Source organism: Peromyscus californicus, unplaced genomic scaffold (genome assembly GCF_007827085.1).
Source record: "Peromyscus californicus insignis strain IS unplaced genomic scaffold, ASM782708v3 Scaffold_4__1_contigs__length_199733344, whole genome shotgun sequence".
Taxonomy (NCBI): domain Eukaryota; kingdom Metazoa; phylum Chordata; class Mammalia; order Rodentia; family Cricetidae; genus Peromyscus; species Peromyscus californicus.
In genome coordinates this window covers 50669916-50689921 of record NW_026294562.1, presented here as the reverse complement: position 1 = coordinate 50689921, position 20006 = coordinate 50669916, and the positions used below count along the sequence as shown (strand labels likewise).

General features: G+C 40.8%; 1 protein-coding gene across 1 annotated transcript; it reads right to left on the bottom strand.

The window, feature by feature from the left end:
• Nucleotides 1–1917: 1917 nt before the first annotated feature.
• On the bottom strand, nt 1918–13761 carry Ms4a12 (membrane spanning 4-domains A12). Its single transcript, XM_052760089.1, has 6 exons — nt 13489–13761; nt 6302–6433; nt 5489–5545; nt 3102–3218; nt 2203–2313; nt 1918–2025 (listed from the first exon to the last, which is right to left on the bottom strand). Exons 1-6 carry the CDS (start codon nt 13759–13761, stop codon nt 1918–1920), a joined length of 798 nt encoding a protein of 265 aa, XP_052616049.1.
• Between the last annotated feature and the right edge of the window lie 6245 nt (nt 13762–20006).

Here is a 20006-nt window from a genome sequence, read left to right as displayed (position 1 = left end):
CTAGCTACAGCCACCCTTTGCTTTTCCGTGGCTTCCATCTGCATAGAGTAAAGGAAGCTTGAGATTTGGGTAGATCGATATTAAGTGAGATTACCAAACTTATATAGACAGAGGCCACACATTCTCTTTCATATGCAGACCCTGGCTTGTGATGTACAAATGCATACCCCCACAATACAGATGTAATTGTGAGTAAATCTTTCAAAACTTGGAAGGAGATCAAGAAAGGAGAGAAATATGTGATGAGGAAGGATGGGCACAAAAGGACACATGGGACATGAAGGATGCAAAGAGACTGGAGGACTTGAAAGGAGGAGTCAAGGGTAGTGGGAGGGGGAAGTGAGGGAAAGGAGACTATTAAAACACACTTTGTCCAAAAATGCCGTGGTGACAGGCTGTCTCACAGCACTCTGGTTCTTACAGTCTTTCTATTTCCTCTTCCACCACGTTCCCTGAGCCATAGATGTATGATTTGTGATACAGATGTGTCCACTGGGGTTGGTGACACCCAGGACCCATTGATCTCTGCATTGTGTCCAAGTGTGGTTTTCTGTGATGGTCTTCATTTGCTATATATATTGGATAAGGGGTGGCAACTGTACTTATTGGTGAGTGTAAGCATAAGATTCAGACTGTGGTTAGGAATTATGCTGGCCTAGTAAAATAATGGTAATAGATTCTCTTCTAAGATCCATGACCTCACGAGTCCTGAGAAGTTGGCTAGGTTTCTAGTAGCAGGCATGATTTCCCTCCTGCTGAATGGGCCTAAGTCCAGTTAGATAGCTGTTGGCTACCACTGACGGTCAGTGCCACTCTCCTCACCTTTATGGGTGTCTTGCCATGCTGGTCATTGTTGTGGTTCATGATTGTCACAGTTGGGTAGGACTGTTAAATGCTTCCTTCTCTTAGCAGCTTGTACAGTGTTTTCTGGTACTATGTCTACATAAACAAGACTGGAACAGTGGCAGTATCAATTGACATGCTAGTGTGGAAGGCGGGGAGATCTCATGGGGTCCTACTTGTAGACACAGAATTACAGAGAACCAATGACTACTTAGAGAGGGAGAATTAGCTTTTTTCATAGATGAACCCCATAATTGGTTATCCGGACAAAGTGGTCAGCCCCGAAACCATATGCACACAAACAACCAAAACAGACTAAGCAGGTTTTATGTATGTGTTTGTGCATACATATATGTAATAGCACGGCAATAATAAAAAAGAGGCTATCAATTTGGGAGTGTGGGGACATGGGAAAAGTTGGAGGGAGGGGCCTTGAAAGGGGTTGTAGGGAGGAAAGGGAAAGGAAAAGTGATGTAATTATATTTTAATTAAAGATGTATTAAAAACACCCCCCCCAATTCCACAGTGATATCTAATATCGTGTATGGTAATTTATAAAATAAAAAATTAATAAAAAATATAAATACCAGTCAACTGGTTGGAGATTATGTTGGTGTATAAAATAATGAGGCCCCCAACAAACGCCACTGGACCTATGGTTTCTGAACATAACATGGGGAAGATGACTAAGGAACTCAAGTGACTGGACAGTATGTAAACCTCCATTCAAGAAACATCAGCCTTGCCAGCATCTGTCAGAAAGATATCAAAAGAGGCTTATGTCCCCATGACATTTTATTGTGGAAAAGGTAACATGGATAGAAGGTTTCTAATGATAAGAGCACTGCAGAGTCAGTTTTCAGCCCCTTGTCCTTCCCCCTTGACAGGTGCAGTAACGGTAAGCAGAAAGAGGCCCTGATTGAAGACCCAGTGACTATTAGCCTAGGAACAAATTCCAAATACAGGCACTAAATAGATTTGTAGGCACTGTGGGCAACAAAAACCGGCTTCATAAGAATTTTTTTCCAGAGAAGTTTTACTATATCAAATTGTACCAGTGATTCTTTATGCCTGTTATTGTCTAGGAGCACAAGGTGGGATGCTATCATAGCTTGGAGGATCTGGGAAAGACTCTTGCATCAAGGGGTTGGCCGCATACACAGTTGGAACAGCCAGGACAGACTAGAAAGGATAAAAAACAAGCAGTGTTGTTAACAGTCCATTCATTCTCCTCTGTCCCAGCAGAGTGGAGTACAGAGAGCTCTGTAGTCAGCCCACAGTGGAGTTTGGCAGACATACGAGCCTGCGTTTCTGCAATGTGTATTCAGGTTATTTTTATAAAGAAGAGACTCAACTTACCCTGTTGCCATGGAGCATGGTTTGGTTAGCAAAGTAGGCCATGACACTTGCTATGCTGAAATCCAAAAAGGAAAACATTGCCAGCACACCTGAAATTCCTTTCCCAGAAAGCTGAAATCAGAAATACATAGAATGTGAGGCTGAATGTGAGGGTCTCAGGTAGATTTCAGAAATGTCCCGACTCATCAAAAGTGCTATCTCACTCATGTTCAACTTACTCTGTGAGTGGTATTTTTTTTCATAACAGCAAGGAGACTGTTGCAAAGAAAAAAAACCACACACACACACACACACACACACACACACACACACACACACACACACGCACACGCACACGCACACGCACACGCACTCTCTCTCTCTCTCTCTCTCTCTCACACACACACACACACACACACACACACACTTATTTTCTAATATTCCTAAATAGTCTACTTGCTGAAAGGAAAATTCTTCTGGTATTTTAAAGAAAAATCAAAATTAATTTTTATTTTTCCAAAATAAGCATTTAATGACAATAAAGAAATAATCAGAGGGACTTGATTGCACATGAGCAGACAATCTTCATCTCTGTTTTCATTCTAAAAAAGCCACTCAAAACTTTGATATCTTATTTATGCAGAATTTTAAAGTGCTGAAAAAGAAATTCTGAGTATATTTTGGAGCTGCCAAGCTCTATCCATTGTTTCTGTGATGGCAACAGGGTGGTCTCTCTGATTTCTTCTATCTGCAAATGTAATTTTCTCACTTTGTTTTTTAGCAATCACATTCCTAGGAGTAGGGTTAGAAATAGAGAGACTTTTCTCAATGGAGCTGCTGTATAATAAATAGGAGACAACAATAGATATACTCTGGCAGTGAGGAGAGAGCAGTCATATGGTCCATGGCAGGGTACTCACCACCATCACATAGTTTTGATTATTGTAGCCATTGATGTTCAGATCCCACAGCAACAGAACCACTCCAACAAAGGCACAGATAGCGCTAATGATGTTCATTACCAGGGTGCTTTTCACCTGTTGGAGGCAATAAGAACAGTCCATCATGTAGAAGACAAATGAATTTAAAGGGAGTGGGAGTTTATTCAAGTTAATGGTTCTTAATCTTTGACATCTTATTTTAGTTTTGATCATAATGAGGATTGAACTCAAGGTCTGATGCATCCTAGGCAAGTGCTCTACCACTGAGCTATGTCACTAGCATGAAACAATATTTGAAGTTGATAGAATGTCTTTCTTCTGTCCTTCTGAGTAGTTGTGAAAATTACTCTGTATCCTAAATGTCAGTCTTCTCTAAAAAGCTGTAAATATTGGAAATAATAGAAATATAATAAATCATATAAATATAATTTGAAGCAGAAGTTCATTTACTACATTTACATATGAGCTTTGTTCACAATAATGTCTCTGCCTTGTGAGACCCACAAATGGACAATGTGCAGAGAGTGAGAGACTTTGGAGCACTCAAGCCTACATGAGATGCCTTCATCAAATCCCTCCTCTCAGGGGTCAGGGATCTATGGGGAAGAGTTTGCTATTTTTTTCTTTCTTTCCTTCTTTCCTCCCTCCCTCTCTCCCTCAGCCCCTCCCTCCCCCTTTTCTCTCTTCTTTCTTTTTCCTTCCTTCTTCCCTCCCTCCTTCTTTCCTTCCTTTCTTTCCTTTTTTTGTGAAAGAGAAAGAACATGAAGTTGGGTGAGTAGGGAGGTCAGGAAGATCTGGGAGGAGCTGGGGGAGGGGAGAGAATATACTTAAATACATTGTGTGAAAAAATTTAAAGTAAAAATTAAAAAACAGCTGAGAGTGGTGTCACACGCCTTTAATCCCAGCACTTGGAGGCAGAGGCAGGTGGATCTCTGTGAGTTCGAGGCCAGCCTGGTCTACAGAGTGAGTTCCGGGACAGCTAGGGTTTTTACAAAGAGAAAACCTGCCTCAAAATACAATACAATACAATACAATACAATACAATACAATACAATACAATACAATACAATACAATTCTACTTTGTAAAAGCAATAAAAGAACAAACCTAAGATTGTTATTTTTTGAGATTTATTTAATTTTTTAAAATTTGTAGGTGTTTTGCCTGCATGTATATCTATGTACCATGAGTATGCAGTGCCCAAGGAGGCCAGGAGAGACCATCAGATCCCTTGGACCTGGAGTTACAGAGATCATGAGTCACTGGGTGAATACTGGGAATGAAACTCAGGTCCTCTAGAGGAGTGGTCAAGTCAGTAATCTTAACTGCTGGGCCATCTCTCCAGCTACAAGAACAAACTAACGGGCATTATTCTCTGAGAGGTATTTTGTTTTATATTTAAAATGATATCACTTTTAACTCTTACAGCCATCACACATGAGATGGTCCTAGTATCTGACTTTATACATTCCTATCTAGTTGTCCCACCCCAAAAGACAGTCTCTTTCTACACAACCTCTGGCAGGCAGGACCTATACAGAAAAGGATGCTGTGGGTTTTTTATTTTTAGTTTTTTATTTTTAATTTTTTTGTTTTTGATTACAGTAGATGCGACTAATCAGAGCTATGCTGATTCTAGCTTTAGCTTGATCCATTATTTTACCTGGAGCGCATAGACAACATGATTCCATGTTCCCATTTCCCCCTTTTTTGTTCTCGTGCATAGCTTCACATAGTCTTGAAACGACTTCTTCTCTAGGTTTAGGGGAAAATGCCCTTTTCCTGGTTTGCCATTAAGCCAGGAAATTGGACAAGGGGCATGCTGTGGCTTGGAACATTGAACCCCCATCTCTGTGGACATTTCCATGTGCTGTTCTTGTCCTCTGAACTAGATGCTTTTAAAGATGCAGCTTAAAGAACTGACAACAGAGACAACCTGAATGAGAATAGGAATTACACACGAGTGAAAAGTGAAGATACAAGATAGAGCTGAGAAACGGCAGTGAACAGAATTTGTTATTGAAGTGGCACGTAGATGGGTTTTGGCTCCTAGATTCCTCCTTGGTTTTACCTGAATGCTGTGTGACCCAACAGAACCTGGGAGCCATCGGGTTAAAGCTTAAACAATACTTATCTATACTAATTCCCACTCTTGTGATTCCAAGAGCCTGGATGTGGTGCTCTGCCTTTCTCAGTGGCAAACTGCTTCCCTCCCCGGCACCAGCACAGTCATTACCCAGCAGCTGGCAGGTATTTTGAGAGAGCTTCCGTCTGCACTCTTTGAATCTATTATCTCAAGTTTTCCTTGCTAGTAAATCAAACCAGTCTTTAAAGGAATTTAAAGTAGAAATAATTTTTTTAACTTACCAGACAGGGAGAGAATTTCTTGAATGCTGATATGGAGAGTGAGCCAGACACAATGAACTATAGAAACAGACAAATTCATGAATGATAGGTTCTCTGCTGTGCCTGGGACTGTCTCCTTATACAAGTCATTGCTCTAGGTATGCATGTTTGGTTTTACTTACCTACAGATCAGTTTTTTAAGACTAACTCTTGGGGGATACATCTCTGATTCCCCACCCTCATTTTTTTTGCATGTAAAGAACACCTGTTACAGATGACTCTGAGTTTGTTTGGATGATTGTGCCTCCTGCTCAACTTCATCTTGCCCTCAACCTCATCTTGTCCTCAGCCTCATCTTGTCCTCAGTCTCATGTTGTCCTCAACCTCATGTTGTCCTCAACCTCATCTTGTCCTCAGCCTCATCTTGTTCTCAGCCTCATCTTGTCCTCAACCTCATCTTGTCCTCAACTTCATCTTGTCCTCAGCCTCATCTTGTCCTCAATCTCATTTTGTCTTCAGCCTCATCTTGTCCTCAACCTCATCTTGTCCTCAATCTCATCTTGTCAATGGCCTATTTTTGTCATGTTTCAGATCATCCCCTTTCATGACTCTCCATCCAACACATTGGTTCTTGATCTGCACATGCATTTAGAGTGAGTTTAAGCTGCTGGTCTAAAGTGGGGAGTGACAGGCCCTCCTTTCTTCTGCTCAACCAGAGAGATTATTTCTCAAAGCCCTCTAGCCCTCAGACATGTCATTCATCAAGAATTGAGCTGTAAACAGGCTGGAGATACCCATACTGTACAGGAAGAGGTGTCCCAGGAATCTACTCACAGAGACTCCACCCCAGAATGGATATCCACCAACAAAAGCAGTAGAGGAAAATGTCCAAGACACATAGGTGCTCATCAACCCAAGAATAGTTCCAAAGCCAATGTGCATCAATCCAATTATGATATGGACTGCCTGAAAAGGAAAACAAAGAGGCATCTAAAAATGACTTCTTTATTTCTAGCCTGTGAGGCTTTATGACTGCAGTTACTCCTGTTTATTTACTGTCTGTCTTTCCAGGATCCTTGAGAATTCACCCAAACAGTGAATACTTTGATGTATACTGAAACAACTAGGGAGGAAGGGCCTCAGGTAAAAGAGTTGTTTGACATCTTAGCCATCAAGGAAATGCAAATCAAAATGACTCTGAGATTCCATCTTATACTTGTCAGAATGGCTAAGATCAAAAAACACAAGTGACAGCCCATGCTAGCAAGGATGTGGAATGAGAGGAGCACTCTTCAATTGCTGGTGGGAGTGCAAACTTGAACAGCCACTTTGGAAATCAATATAGTGGTTTCTCAAAAAACTGAGAATTGACCAACCTCAAGACCCAGTTATACTACTCCTGGACATATGCTGTACCATACCACAAGGATACCTGCTCAACTATGTTCATAGCAGCTTTATTTGTAATAGCCAGAAACTGGAAATAACCTAGATGTCCATCAACCAAAGAGAAGATAAAGAAAATGTGGTTCATTTAAACAATGGAGTATTACTCAGCTATTAAAACAATGGCATCATGAAATTTGCTGATAAATGGATAGAAATAGAAAAGATCGTAGGAGCCTGGCTGGGATACTGGCTCCCACATTTTACTCCAGGGTACTCTTGAGGAGTGAGGGATAAAGAAGGATAGAGGGGAGAGAAACAGAAACACAGGATAGCCTCGGGAGGGCCTGGATCCTTATCCACTAACCCCTCCTGTCTCTTCTAAAGGGCTATTTATAAGAATGCCAAGGGGTGGATCAAAAGACCTCCCCCTAGCTCAGCCAAGTGTAGACCTTTCCATTCACCTAGATACCATGTGCATGGTCAAGCAATCCTCTAATGCAGCTCTGCTGGGTAAAGCAAGTGCTGTGGGATGTCTTTCTGTATGCTGTGAATATGTGTTGCTCTGATTGGTTGATAGATAAAGCCATTTAGCCTATGGCAAGGTGGCTTAGAGGCAGGTGGGAAATCAAACAGAAAGACAGGAAGAGAAAGGAGAGGCAAGACAGACACTGCTAGCTGCCGCCAGAAGAAACGAGATATAAAGTACTGGTAAGCCACAAACCACATGGTAAGTTATTGATTTATAGAAATGGGTTAATTTAAGATATAAGAAATAGCTAGCAAGAAGCCTGCCCTAGCCGTAGTTTAAAAATAATATAAGCCTTTGTGTATTTATTTGGGTCTGAGCAGCTGCAAGACTGGGCAGGATACAGGAAAACTTCCAACCACAAGCAAGCTCAGCTCTCTCTAGGAAACCTTTGTGGGTCTCCACAAAAGATTATCTTGAGTGAGGTAACCCAGACCCAGAAAGATAAACATGGCATGTACTCACTTATAGCATGATATTAGCTATAAAGGATAACCACACTACAATCCATAGACCAAAAGAAGCTAAGTAATAAGGAGGGTTCAAGAGAGGACACATGAATCTCACTATGAAGATGGAATAGAATATACATCACAGGTGGATGGGTGTGTGTGTGTGTGTGTGTGTGTGTGTGTGTGTGTGTGTGTGTTTGTCTGAATGGGGAAGGGTAGGCATGGGAACAGGAGGTATCAGGTGGGGAGAGGATAGAGGGAGAGAGTACTGGGAAAGACAACTGGAACCAGGGGCCTCTCTAGGATGAGCTAGAAACATGGTGCTATGGAAACTCCCAGGAATGTATGAGGGTGACCCTAGCTAAGACTCCTAGCAATGGGGGATACAGAGCCTGAATGGCCATCTCCCACAACCAGGCAAGACTTCCAATGGAGGGGTTGGGATCCAAACTGACCCATTTAACCGTTGACTTACAATTTGCCCTGCTTACAAGATAATTTGGGGTAAAGGTGGTATAGAAATTATGGGAATGGCCAACCAATGACTGATCTAGCTTAAGACCCATACCATGAGAGGGAGCCCACCACTGACACCACCTGGAGGGCTAGGACCCAGAGTCTGGGACAGCCCAGAGACCCAAGATGGAACCAAACATGCCTGGTCAAAAAAATAGTCAATGAAATGATTCCTAATGATATTTTGCTATACTCATAGATTGTTGCCTAGCCCAATTGTCTTCAGAGAAGCTTCACGAAGCAACTGATGCAAACATATGCAGAAACCCACAGCCAAACATTAACAGACCTCAGGGAATCACATAGAAGAGGGGAGGAAGTATTGTGAGAGCTAGAGGTGCCAAGACAAGAAAACCACAGAATTAACCAACCTGGGCTCATAGGGGCTTACAGAGACAGAACTGCTAGCAAGAGAGCTTGTATGGGACTGACCGAGGTCCTCTGCATATAATGTTACAGTTGTATAGCTTGGTCCTCTTGTGGGACTCTTAACAGTGAGAGCAGGGGCTGTCTCTGACTCTGTTACCTGCTTTTGGGACCTTTCCTCCTACTGGGTTGCCTTGTCCAGTCTTAGTAGGAGAGGAGGTGCCTAATCTTACTGCAATTTGATATACCATGACTGGATAATACACATGGGAGGCCTGCCCTTTTCTGAAGAGAAAGGAGGAGGAATGAATCGGGGTGAAGGTTGAGGAGAGGGACTGAGAGGAGAGGAGGGAGGGGAAACTGTAATTGGTCTGGAAATTAGTTAATTAATTATTAATTAATTAATAAAAGCCCTTGTTTGAGGGGTCAGTGAGATGACTCAGTGGGTAAGGACATTTCTTGTCTAGTTTGATGAGCAGAGTGTGATACCTAGACCCCATATGGTAGGATCTGAGTCTTGCAAATTGCCCTCTGACCTCCATGTATGTGCTTGCGTGTGTGAGCGTGCACACTCACTCACACACACACACACACACACATGCACGCTCACACACACATTATAAACATTTTTAAAGAGGCCTTGTTTGATTTCTGAATGGTCTGCAGAGAAGCCTTTAGAAAGTATGATTACTTAAGCATCTCTTAGTGTCCCCTGTGAGTTTGCAAAGAATGCTGTGCTGGGGTGACAGTGACTGTCTTGCAGAAGTAGCACAGCTCCCTGCCCAGGCAAGGCTAGTCATGAAAAAAGGAGTGAATGAAGATGAAGTCACCTAGAGTATTAATCATATGCCTGACAATGCTCTAAACATCTTGCATGTCACTCTACTAACCACTAGGTGGCAACACAAAGCCATAAGAAATCAAGTGCCAAAGGGTACATAGTTATGAAGGGGCAGATGCCCAGAATGCAGGGCAGTGGACTGACTCCAGAACTCATTTGCCGTTTGTCCTTTCAGGCTCAGGTTGGTTCCATCCATTCTGAGTTGTCTTGGTTATTATACTAGTCAAATAGACTTTTTTCTTCATAAATTCCTCTTGTATTTTAAGAAATAAAGCATGTGGTATTATTTGCTTTTATATTCTTTCATATTTTTAATTTAAAAATTATTATTTTATTTTCTGTGTATGGATGTTTTGCTTGTATGCATGTCTATGCATCACCTGTGTGCCTGGTGGTGCTCAAGGATGCCTGAAGAGGGTGGTCAGATCCCTTGGAACTAGAGCTACAAACAGCTATGAGCCAGCAAGTGGGTGCTAGGAGGAACTGAGGTCCTCTGCAAGATCAGCCAGTGCTCTTGACCCTGGAACCATCTTTCTAGTCCTTGTATTGTTTGTTTTTGAAATGCTCGTATGCAACTGTTATCATACCAGGTAAGAGGTATTTTACCAATGATAAGGGATAGATATTTTACTTCTTTGTAACTCTTATAACCACTTTCTTTGTAGAGTAAGCATGGATTTCTGTAGTTGAAGGTGGATATCGCTCTGTGTAAATAAAATGCTGATTGGCCAGTAGCCAGGCAGGAAGTATAGTTGGGACAAAGAGAGAGAATTCTGGGAAGTGGAAGGCTGACTCAGGAGATGCTTCCAGCCGCTGCAATGAGAAGCAAGATATGAAGGCAGAACTGGGAAAAGGTACCAAGCCATGTGGCTAAGCATAAATAAGAATTATTTAAGTGTAAGATTTAGCTAACAAGAATCCTGAGCCATTAGGCCAAACAGTTTTAATTAATATAAGCATCTGTGTGTTTATTTGGGTCTGAGCAGCTGTGGGTCCAGGCAGGAAAAACTTCCAGCTACAGATTTCTGAGAAGCAGCAGTTGCTATATTGGTCCAAAGCTCAATAACATACCCATAGTCCATTTCTTCTCAAGTTTATGTTTGTATCTTATCTATCCAGGAAGACTATTGCCACAGAAACTTCTGTGTTTATTTATTTCCTCAATGAATAGGTACTGAATATAATTAAATTGAATTAAAAGAAAAATAACAATTTCATAAATGTGCTAAAATAATAATATATTGTTGAAATGCACTGAAACTTGTGAAAGCCATGAACCTTCCCTCTGAGCAAATACTCTTGCACATCCACATATGTACATTATCCTTTAGATACAGCTTCTGAGAGCTAATGGACCTGTTTTAACCAATGCTACATCTGAGACTGGAAACTCCTGCGTATGACTTCAGATTTGTTTCCACAAGTTGTTCTCCAAGAGCACAATCTGAGTACAAATTTCCCATCCTTGCTGTCATCTTGATGAGGGGCAGTTACAGCTTCAGTCCTTATTGGCTCCTCTTTTCTACCTATATAGCCCTGGCTTTACACTTCATTGATTAAAATTGCCCATAGCCTTAACCATTTTGACATTCAACTTGTTCTATGCTGATTTCTTCCCAAGTTTCCTTTGTGTTGCTGTGAAAAATATCATAGACACAAAGTAACTTAGGGTAAAGAGTTTATTTTCAACCCATAATCCCAGGTTATAGTCTATCACTGTACAGAAATCAAGGCAGAGACTTCAAAGAGCTAATCATATCACATGAGATAGAAATGCATGCACACCTGCTTGCTTGCTTATGCTCAGACTGATTTTTCCACTCTTATATTGCCTAGGACTCCCTTCCTAGGGAATAGTGTCACCCATGGTGGGCTGGGTTCCCCCATATCAATTAACTTAATTAAGACAAACCCTCAAAGACATACCCCACAGGGCAACACAATGCAGACAATCCTTCATTGAGTCTGTCTTCTCAGGTGATTCTAGGTTGTGCCAAGTGGACAATTAAAGCTAACCATCACAATGGTTTTGAGTGGAGGGGGACAGATATTCTACCCCCACCATCTGTGGTTCCTGAAGTATAACTTGGGGTGTAGCTTCACAATCCTCATGGAGAGGACTCCGCTTCTGCCAACTGTGTTTTTGTTTTTTTAAAGCAGAACTTCACCTTTTCTTTAAATATATTTAGATTGCATATGTTTTTTTTTTCTATCAGGAAGAATGCTCCAAATGAATCCTTGTTCCACACAGGAAAAGCCAAAGCTGTCTGCTCCAGATGTTCCACCAGGTATGCCCCCATCTCTCCTCTGGCCTCCTTCCAGCTGTTCCTTCCTTTGTGCATTCTGCTCTCTTTATTGGCCTCCTCTTGTTCATCAATTACATCACACACATTTTTCATCTGAAGACTTTACACTGGTCATTTTTTCTTGTCCTGATAGCTGTGTGGCTCACTCTGAACTTCATGCGTTTGGAATGCCCATCTTGATGAACTTCAACTTTCTACCCATTCACTACCTGCTTTTTCTTCTCCCTCTTACGCTCTGTATATTACTTACTTAATTTTTAAGTTAGCATATAAAGTACTAGGATTCATTATGGCATTTTCAAATGAAATTGTTGAAATTATTGATATTTCCTTTCTCTTCTCATCTCATCTATTTCCCTGTATCCTCCTTATACCCTTCCACTCCCAGAAGCCTCCCTTCTGATTACATGTTACATGTGTCTTATTGCCCATCCCCTTTCCTCAACACCTCTTTTTCTCTTCTTGGGATCTCCTTTCTAGTTTCATAGCCCATACTCACATTCACACTCACACTCCTGCCCCCCCAACAGTAAAAGAGGATGTGCATATGAGAGAGAACACAAGATTTTTGTTCTTCTTAGTCTGGGTTACCTCATTCAGTACCTATGTATTATTTTTTCACCTCCCAACACACTCTCTAGAGTGCATCCTTGTTATATGTACAGCCCTATTTCCCCAGCTAGGCCATAAGCCCCCTGAGGGCAGAGACTGTGCCTGCCTTGTACTCCCAGATATTTTCAACAACTGTGTGAACTATGAGTTTGCAGGGAATGTACTCCATTTGGCAGGCGAATATCCTTCCCAGTGTAGATTGGCTGCTGGAGGGGAGGGTGGGGTACTGTTCATTTTTATTTGCCTGAAACACTGTAACTTGACTAGACTACCAAAACCACTAGCTAGTGAATGGCTAGAAGAATTCCAATACATAGTGGGAACCTATTGTCTACCGACTCCTGTAGCCAAGATTTTGGAGCTGTACATAGGAAGAGACGTGACACATTGGTGGGAATGTGTGAAGAGGTATGGGAAAGCTTAGCAAATGACGGTCACTTCTGTCTAAGCATGTGGAGTCTTTATGACAAGTCAGGCTGGCTTTACAATGCTTATAGGAACAAGATTGTGGGTGTCCAGTTCAAATCAACTTTTGTGAAGTAAAGCAACAAAGACATAACATTTCCAAGTTTTTTTCACATTCTGCTTTCCCCAGACTGTTTGCTAGCAGCTCCATTCCCTTTAAAACAATTATCAATGATCTCTTTAAAGTTAATTCATCTTTATAGGATATGCATTTATAACCTGTCCAAAGACAGAAGTGAGGTTGTCTAAAAAGACTTTCACAACAGTGAGATCAAGTGAGAAATAGCTGGGCTCCCGTCATGTCACCATTACGGGATCTTCCTGCTAGGGAGAGCCTTCTGTCAACTGTTAGACTCATGACTGAATCTAAAATAAATTAACCCAGGGTGACTCATACACAGACTGATGGTTGTTTTTCTGGGAAAGACACAATTATCAGAATAATCCTCAAATGTTTTTGCTCATTGGACAATATACTATTATAACTGACTTATAGCTTGGAAACCTTGCAAATGCAACATTAAAATTCTAGTGGCAAATATACTCACCCCAAGAGCTATTGCTGCATCTTTAAAGTTGGTGTTGGTTGTTGTTATTCCTGGAGCTGGATGTACCATTGGCACATTTTCTAGCCCCAGCTGACTGGTAGTGAAGATTCCTGGAGATGTAATGAAGGAAAGTTGCCCAGTCTGTACTTGGTTTCCTATATTTAAAAACCCCAGAGGTTGTTGAGGATGAAGAGCCATGGAACTTGTTGGTGGGTAAGGATTGGGAATGGTGACATGCATTCCAGGGTAGGTAGTTGTCTGGGAAGACGTCATTATGTCCTAAGCAGTACAAAACATACAAAAGTAACACATTTACCAAGATAAGAAATTAAAGGACATCTTTTCAAGTGTCAATTTTCTATGCAAATGGAGAGAGCAAATGAGCAGATATTGGCTAGTGACAAGCAATAAAAATATGATTCTCATTTGATCTTGTAATCCCATATATCCTGGGGCTCAAAAGAAGTAAAAGAGGGGATGATGGAAATCAGTTAGTTTTCAGTTCTTCATATTTATTTTGTACTATGTTCATGCATGTGTGTGTGTGTGTGTGTGTGTGTGTGTGTGTGTGTGTGTGTGTGTGTGTGTTTTCCTGAGTTCATTGCTTTTGAAGGGTAACAGAAAGGCAGGGGAACTGAAATGTCAGGACTCTGAACACATGATCTGAATAAGTGCTCCTATAAAAACGCCAGTGGTTTGATGTACCAGTAGGTTGTTTATATAATTCGTACTTTAGACAAAGGGTGAAGGCATTCCTTCTCCAGGGCTCTTTGACATCTATGAATACAAGAAGATGGTTTACAGAGAAGATCTCAAAAACAAATCCAAGGATACTGAACACAATGTTTTTGGTGTGTAGTTTTTTTCTTCTTTCTTTAAGGATTACTAGTGATTTTTGTCCACATTTAATCATGGAGAGTTACTTCCAACAAAATCCCCTTGTTCACATTGGGTCAGAGATGCTGAATGAATAAGAATCCTCAGGAGTAGTTTATCTAAATAACATTAGGGAGACTAGCATCAATGGCCATATGTGGGCTAGTGACTTTCCCTAACAAATGATTTTAATCTTGGACCACTTTCCTTGCCATCAAGTTCCATTATTAACATCAATATAGTTTTCTATCTGTTGCTATAAGAGATTAGCAGTAAGATATTGAGGTCTCTCCTAAGCAGGCTTCAAATGAGCTAAGGGTAACATTCATTAAATACCACAGGGTGTGTGTGTAGTGTTCAGTTATAAGCATTAATCTGGGGTTAGAATTCTGGCTCTGACACCAGATATGTGTTTAGAAAGTTTGTTGAACTTTCTTTGCTGTTATTTCTCTGCAATACAGTACTAAAACAATAAAGGAATACCTTCCTTCTAGGGCTACAAGGAGTGATTCCTCATGACATGCAAATAACTACTGAAATAGGAACCATGCATTTTGTTGATCCATTTTCTGAGACTAAATAATTCCAGATCTTTTTAGCCTCCAACCTGATACTTCACTAACTGTGGTGCCTTGAGCAGCTTTCTCAATTAATTCACTGTGGTTCCTGCATCTAAGTTGTAAAAAAAAAAAAGAAGTAAATGGTTGTTACAAAGTTTGGATGATGACAATTTTCATAAAGCTGTTGTAAAAGTTTCCAGCATAGAACAAGAGTTTGATGAACAGCAGCAACTATTGTGTTATTAGAACCCAAAGTCTATTTCAAGTAGAGGATGTGAGTCCATTTGGTAAAAAGGGTTGAACTTCAAAGAGTCAATTCCAAGAGCAAGGAGACAGGAGATGGGGGTACAGTAATGAGTCAGGACAAGAATTTTCCTGGGCTTAAAAAATGTACATACAGTGAAATAATTGTCCTATGAGAGATAGAGATAAAGATAGAGAGAGACAGAGACAGAGACAGACACACACACACACACAGAATATTATTGTCTTTGCTGCAGATCATTGCAAATTTTTGCCTCTGATATATTTGTTAGGAAAATTTCAAGATTTTTATTTACTATCAATTTCTGATTTGAATATGTTACCTAGTTGCTCCATATAGAAGTTTCACACAGAACACAAACTACTAATATCTGACTTTATAAAACCCACACAAGCCTCAGAATGTATTTGTGCCAGATCAGGCTGTAGTTTTAGAAAATGATTAGGAAATAACCCAGTTCCATATTTTTTGATTCATACCAAATTACTTAGTATGTATATATGAAAGTGATGCCTGGATTGTAGTGGACCAGCCCCCACACTTATTTACGCTAGGAACTCTTGAGGATTGAGGGATAAGAGACTTAGTTAGAAATAGAGAATAAAGAAACAGAAAGAAAACACAAGATAGACAAGGTGGGCCTGGATCCTTATCCACTGGCCCAGAACTTTATTTCAAAGGTCTATTTATAACAATGCCAAGGGGTGGAGCAAAAGACCTCCCCCTTGCTAGTTAGACCCTTACAAACACCAGATACCCAGGCCCGTGCTCCAATCAACCTCCCATGAAGTCCTGCTGGGTACAGCCACTAGGAAACCTAGTAGGCTCCAACACTGGATGACAGATTAACTGATTATCCAATAAAAATGAGAATCCATATAAAGGGAAGCCAGTGAGTTCAGTCACGAGTCAGGTTTTTTTTTTTTTTTCAGAGTTAGTTCATTTTTTTTCACTTAGCAATTGATAAGCTATTTATCATCAGTTGTCTTTTTTTTTCTAAAAAAATGAGAATTAGCACAACTATTTTTTAAGCACATGAATACATAAAAACACCCAAGTTTTGATGAAATCTAAAGTATAGGGACCACAACAATAAGAGAACAACTAGCTAATAAGCTAATTTCAAATAAAAATGGGAAAAATTCGATTGTAATTTCTTTCTAACGTTCTTTGAACAGAATGGAGATGATGCTATCATTTAGAATGTATTATAGCATATAATGAAACACCAGAGTGACTCATAAGCATTTTTACAGAATCATGCAGCATATACATCTAAAGACATCATCTTTCAGCAAATATAGAAAGATGCTGACCCAGTGAAGGATGAACCCCCCTGCTCTTTTCCAAAGAAGCATCTTTAATGACTCATATTCAGAAACCAAGTGCTTCAGTATCTGTTTTTCTGTGTGGTACCGCGGTCACCATATCGTCACCAAGGAGTCCTGTTTGTTTGTTACTATTCACAGGATTTCATACATCTACACCCACTGTTCTTAGCATTAGATTTATATATGTGCAAGTGTATGTAGTTAGACCTGAAGTGCCTTTAGCCTGCTCTGTAGTAATTGTTTTCATTTCTGGGTTTCTCTTTCCCTCATTTATCAACTATCTCAATACAGATTCAAGAACTGGCTTCCTCTCTACAACCCAGAGAATAAAATGTGGCAGCGAACCCACCCCAACAGACCAGCCCCAATTCATACCCACTAAGAAAGAAAGGCAGAGTGATCTCAGTGGACTTATGCAGCTTCCCCAGCAACTCTGACTTTTCTCTTTCTCAGCTCCAAGATCTGTTCTGGTCTCAGATATTTATCTGGAGTTTATAAGTACCTTTACTTCCTTGCGTCAAACCAGCCTATCCCATCTTTATATAATTCCAAAGTCCTTTTATTGCTCAGTTTCACTCTATTTGTAAATTTGGTAATGCGCTGTGGTTTGCACTTTCCTCTCATTTATGCTGGGAAGAGTGTCTGAGTTTTTTTTTTTAAATATTACTTTTTCATTTATTAATTATTTTTTCATTTATTTTACATCCCAGCTGCAGTTTCCCCTCCCTACTCTCCTCCTAATCTATTCCCCTCCCCTGCCCCGTCCACTCCCGCTCGGTTCAGAAATGGGCAGGCCTCCCATGGGCATCAACAAAGCATAGCGCACCAAGCTCCTCCCCCTGCATCAAGGCTGGGTGAAGCAATCCAACGTGGACAATTGGTTCCCAAAAGCAAGCTTAAGTGCCAGGGACAGGTCCTGATCCCACTGCTAGGAGCCCCACAAACAGACCAAGCTTACACAACTGTCACACACATGTACAGAGTCTGGGTTGGTCCCACGCAGGCTCCCTAGCTGTCGGTCCAAAGTCCCTGAGCTTCCACAAGAATTCAGGCTAACTGTCTCTGCGGGTTCTCTCTTCAGGACCTTGACCCCCCTGGCTTGTACAATCTCTTCTCCCTCTCTTCAACAAGACTCGCAGGGTTTGGCTGTGAATCTCTGCATCTGCTTCTATCAGTTACTGAATGACCGCTCTCTGATGACAGAGTAGTCACCAATCTGATCACAGGAGATGGCCAGTTCTGGGACTCTCCACTATTGCTAGGAGTCTTAGCTGGGGTCATCCTTGTGGATTCCTGGGCGTTTTCCTGGCACCAGGTTTCTCCTTAACCCCAAAATGCCCCCTCCATCAAGACATCTCTTTCATTACTCTTCCCCTCCGTTCAGCCCCTAACCTGCCCAACCCAGTCCCTTATGTTCCCATCCCCCTCCTCAGTTTCCTCAGGAGATCTCTTCTATTTCCCCTTCTGTGGGGACCGGCAGAGGCTCCCTAGTAAGGCCTTAATTAAGGTCAGAGAATCTGAGCTTGCTTTACCCAGCAGGGCTGCATAATAGGATGATTAGGCCAAGGGTGTGGTTGCCAGGTGTTTTGAAGGGTCTATGCTTGGCTGCATGTTGTGCTTTGATCTTGAAAGGGAGAGGTCTTTTGCCTCTCCCCTTGGTAGTATATAAAAAGCTCATTAAAATAAAACTCGAGGTATTGTCCCAGGGCCCTCCCAAAGCTATCCTGTGTCTCTGTCTTTCTTGTCATCTCTGCCTATATTTCTATTTAATTCTTCCTCATTCCTCTCTTCTCTCCCCAAGAACCCTTTGTCAGGTTGGAGGTGGACTCCAACAGCTTTCCCAGGGAAATCCATGCATTTAGGCCCTCCTTGTTACCTAGCTTCTCTGGGGCTGTGAATTGTAGCCAGCCCGGTTATCCTTTACTTTACAGCTAATACTCACTTATGAGTGACTACATAATATGTTTGTCTTTCTGGGTCTGGGTTACCTCACTCAGGATGATTTTTTTTTTTAGTACCATCCATTTGCCTGCAAATTTCATGATGCCATTGTTTTTACAGCTGAGTAATATTCCATTGTGTAAATGTAGCATGTTTTCTTTATCCATTTTTTTTTGGTTGTGGGGCATCTAGGTTGTTTCCAGGTTCTGACTATTATGAATAATATTGCTATGAACATAGTTGAGCAAGTGTCCTTGTGATATGATTGAGCATCCTTTGGTTATATGACTAACATTGATATAGCTGGGTCTTGAGGTAAATTGATTGCCAATTTTCTGAGAAACTGCCACATCAATTTCCAAAGTAGCTGTACAAGCTTGCACTCCCACAGCAGTGGAGGAGTGTTCCCCTTACTCCACATCCTCTCCAACATAAGCTATCATCAGTATTTTTTTTTTATCTTAGCCATTCTGACAGGTGTAAGATGTTATCTCAGAGTTGTTTTGATTTGCATTTATTTAAGTGTATTTCAGCCATTTGAGATTCTTCTGTTGAGAATTCTCTGTTTAGATCTGTACCCAATTTTTAATTGAATAATTTGGTATTTTGATGTCTATTTTCTTGAGTTCTTTATATATTTTGGAGATAAGCCCTCTGTCATATGTGAGGTTGGTGAAGATCTTTTCCCATCCTGTGGACTGCTGTTTTGTCTTACAGAAACTTTTCAGTTTCAGGAGGTCCCATTTATTAATTGTCGATCTCAGTCTCTGTGCTACTGGTTCAGGAAGTGATCTCCTGTGCCAATGTGTTCAAGGCTACTTCCCATTTTCTCTTCTATCAGGTTCAGTGTAAATGGATTTATGTTAAAGTCTTTGATCCAGTTGGACTTAAGTTTTATGTAGGGCAATAGATATCTATTTGCATTCTTCTATGTGTTGACATCCAGTTGTGCCAGCACCATTTGTTGAAGATGCTTTCTTTTTTTCCATGGTATAATTTCAGCTGCTTTGTCAAAAATCAGGTGTTCATGGTTTGTAGATTTACATCAGGGTCTTTGATTCAATTCCATTGATCCACCTGTCAGTTTTTAATAATCTAGCTCTATAATAGAGCTTGAAGTCTGAGATGGTGATTCCTCCAGAAGTTCCTTTATTATAAAGGATTATTTTTTTTAGCTATCCTGTTTTTTTTTTTGTTGTTTTGTTTTCATATGAAGTTGAGCATTGTTCTTTCAAGGTCTATGAAGAATTGTGTTGGGATTTTGATGGGGATTGCATTGAATCTGTAGATTGCATTTCATAAGACTGCCATTTTTACTGTGTTAATCCTACTGATCCATGAGCATGGGAGATCTTTCAATTTCCTGATATCTTCTCCAATTTCTTTCTTCAAAGACTTAAAGTTCTTGTCATACAGGTCTTTTACTTGTTTGGTTAGACTTACCCCAAGATATTTTATATTATTTGTGGCTATTGTAAAGAGTATTATTTCCCTGATTTCGTTCTCATCCCACTCATCATTTGTATATAGGAGGGCAAATAGATC

Bases quoted from the DNA above. Each gene is read 5' to 3' on its own strand.
- Ms4a12 (XM_052760089.1), bottom strand. From the start codon at position 13,761: ATGACGTCTTCCCAGACAACTACCTACCCTGGAATGCATGTCACCATT. The intron at 6,434-13,488 runs GTGAGTATATTT...TTTCCTTTTCAG, and splicing joins ATGCAGCAATAGCTCTTGGG to GCAGTCCATATCATAATTGG. The intron at 2,026-2,202 runs GTAAGTTGAGTC...TATCCTTTCTAG, and splicing joins CCATGCTCCATGGCAACAGG to TCTGTCCTGGCTGTTCCAAC.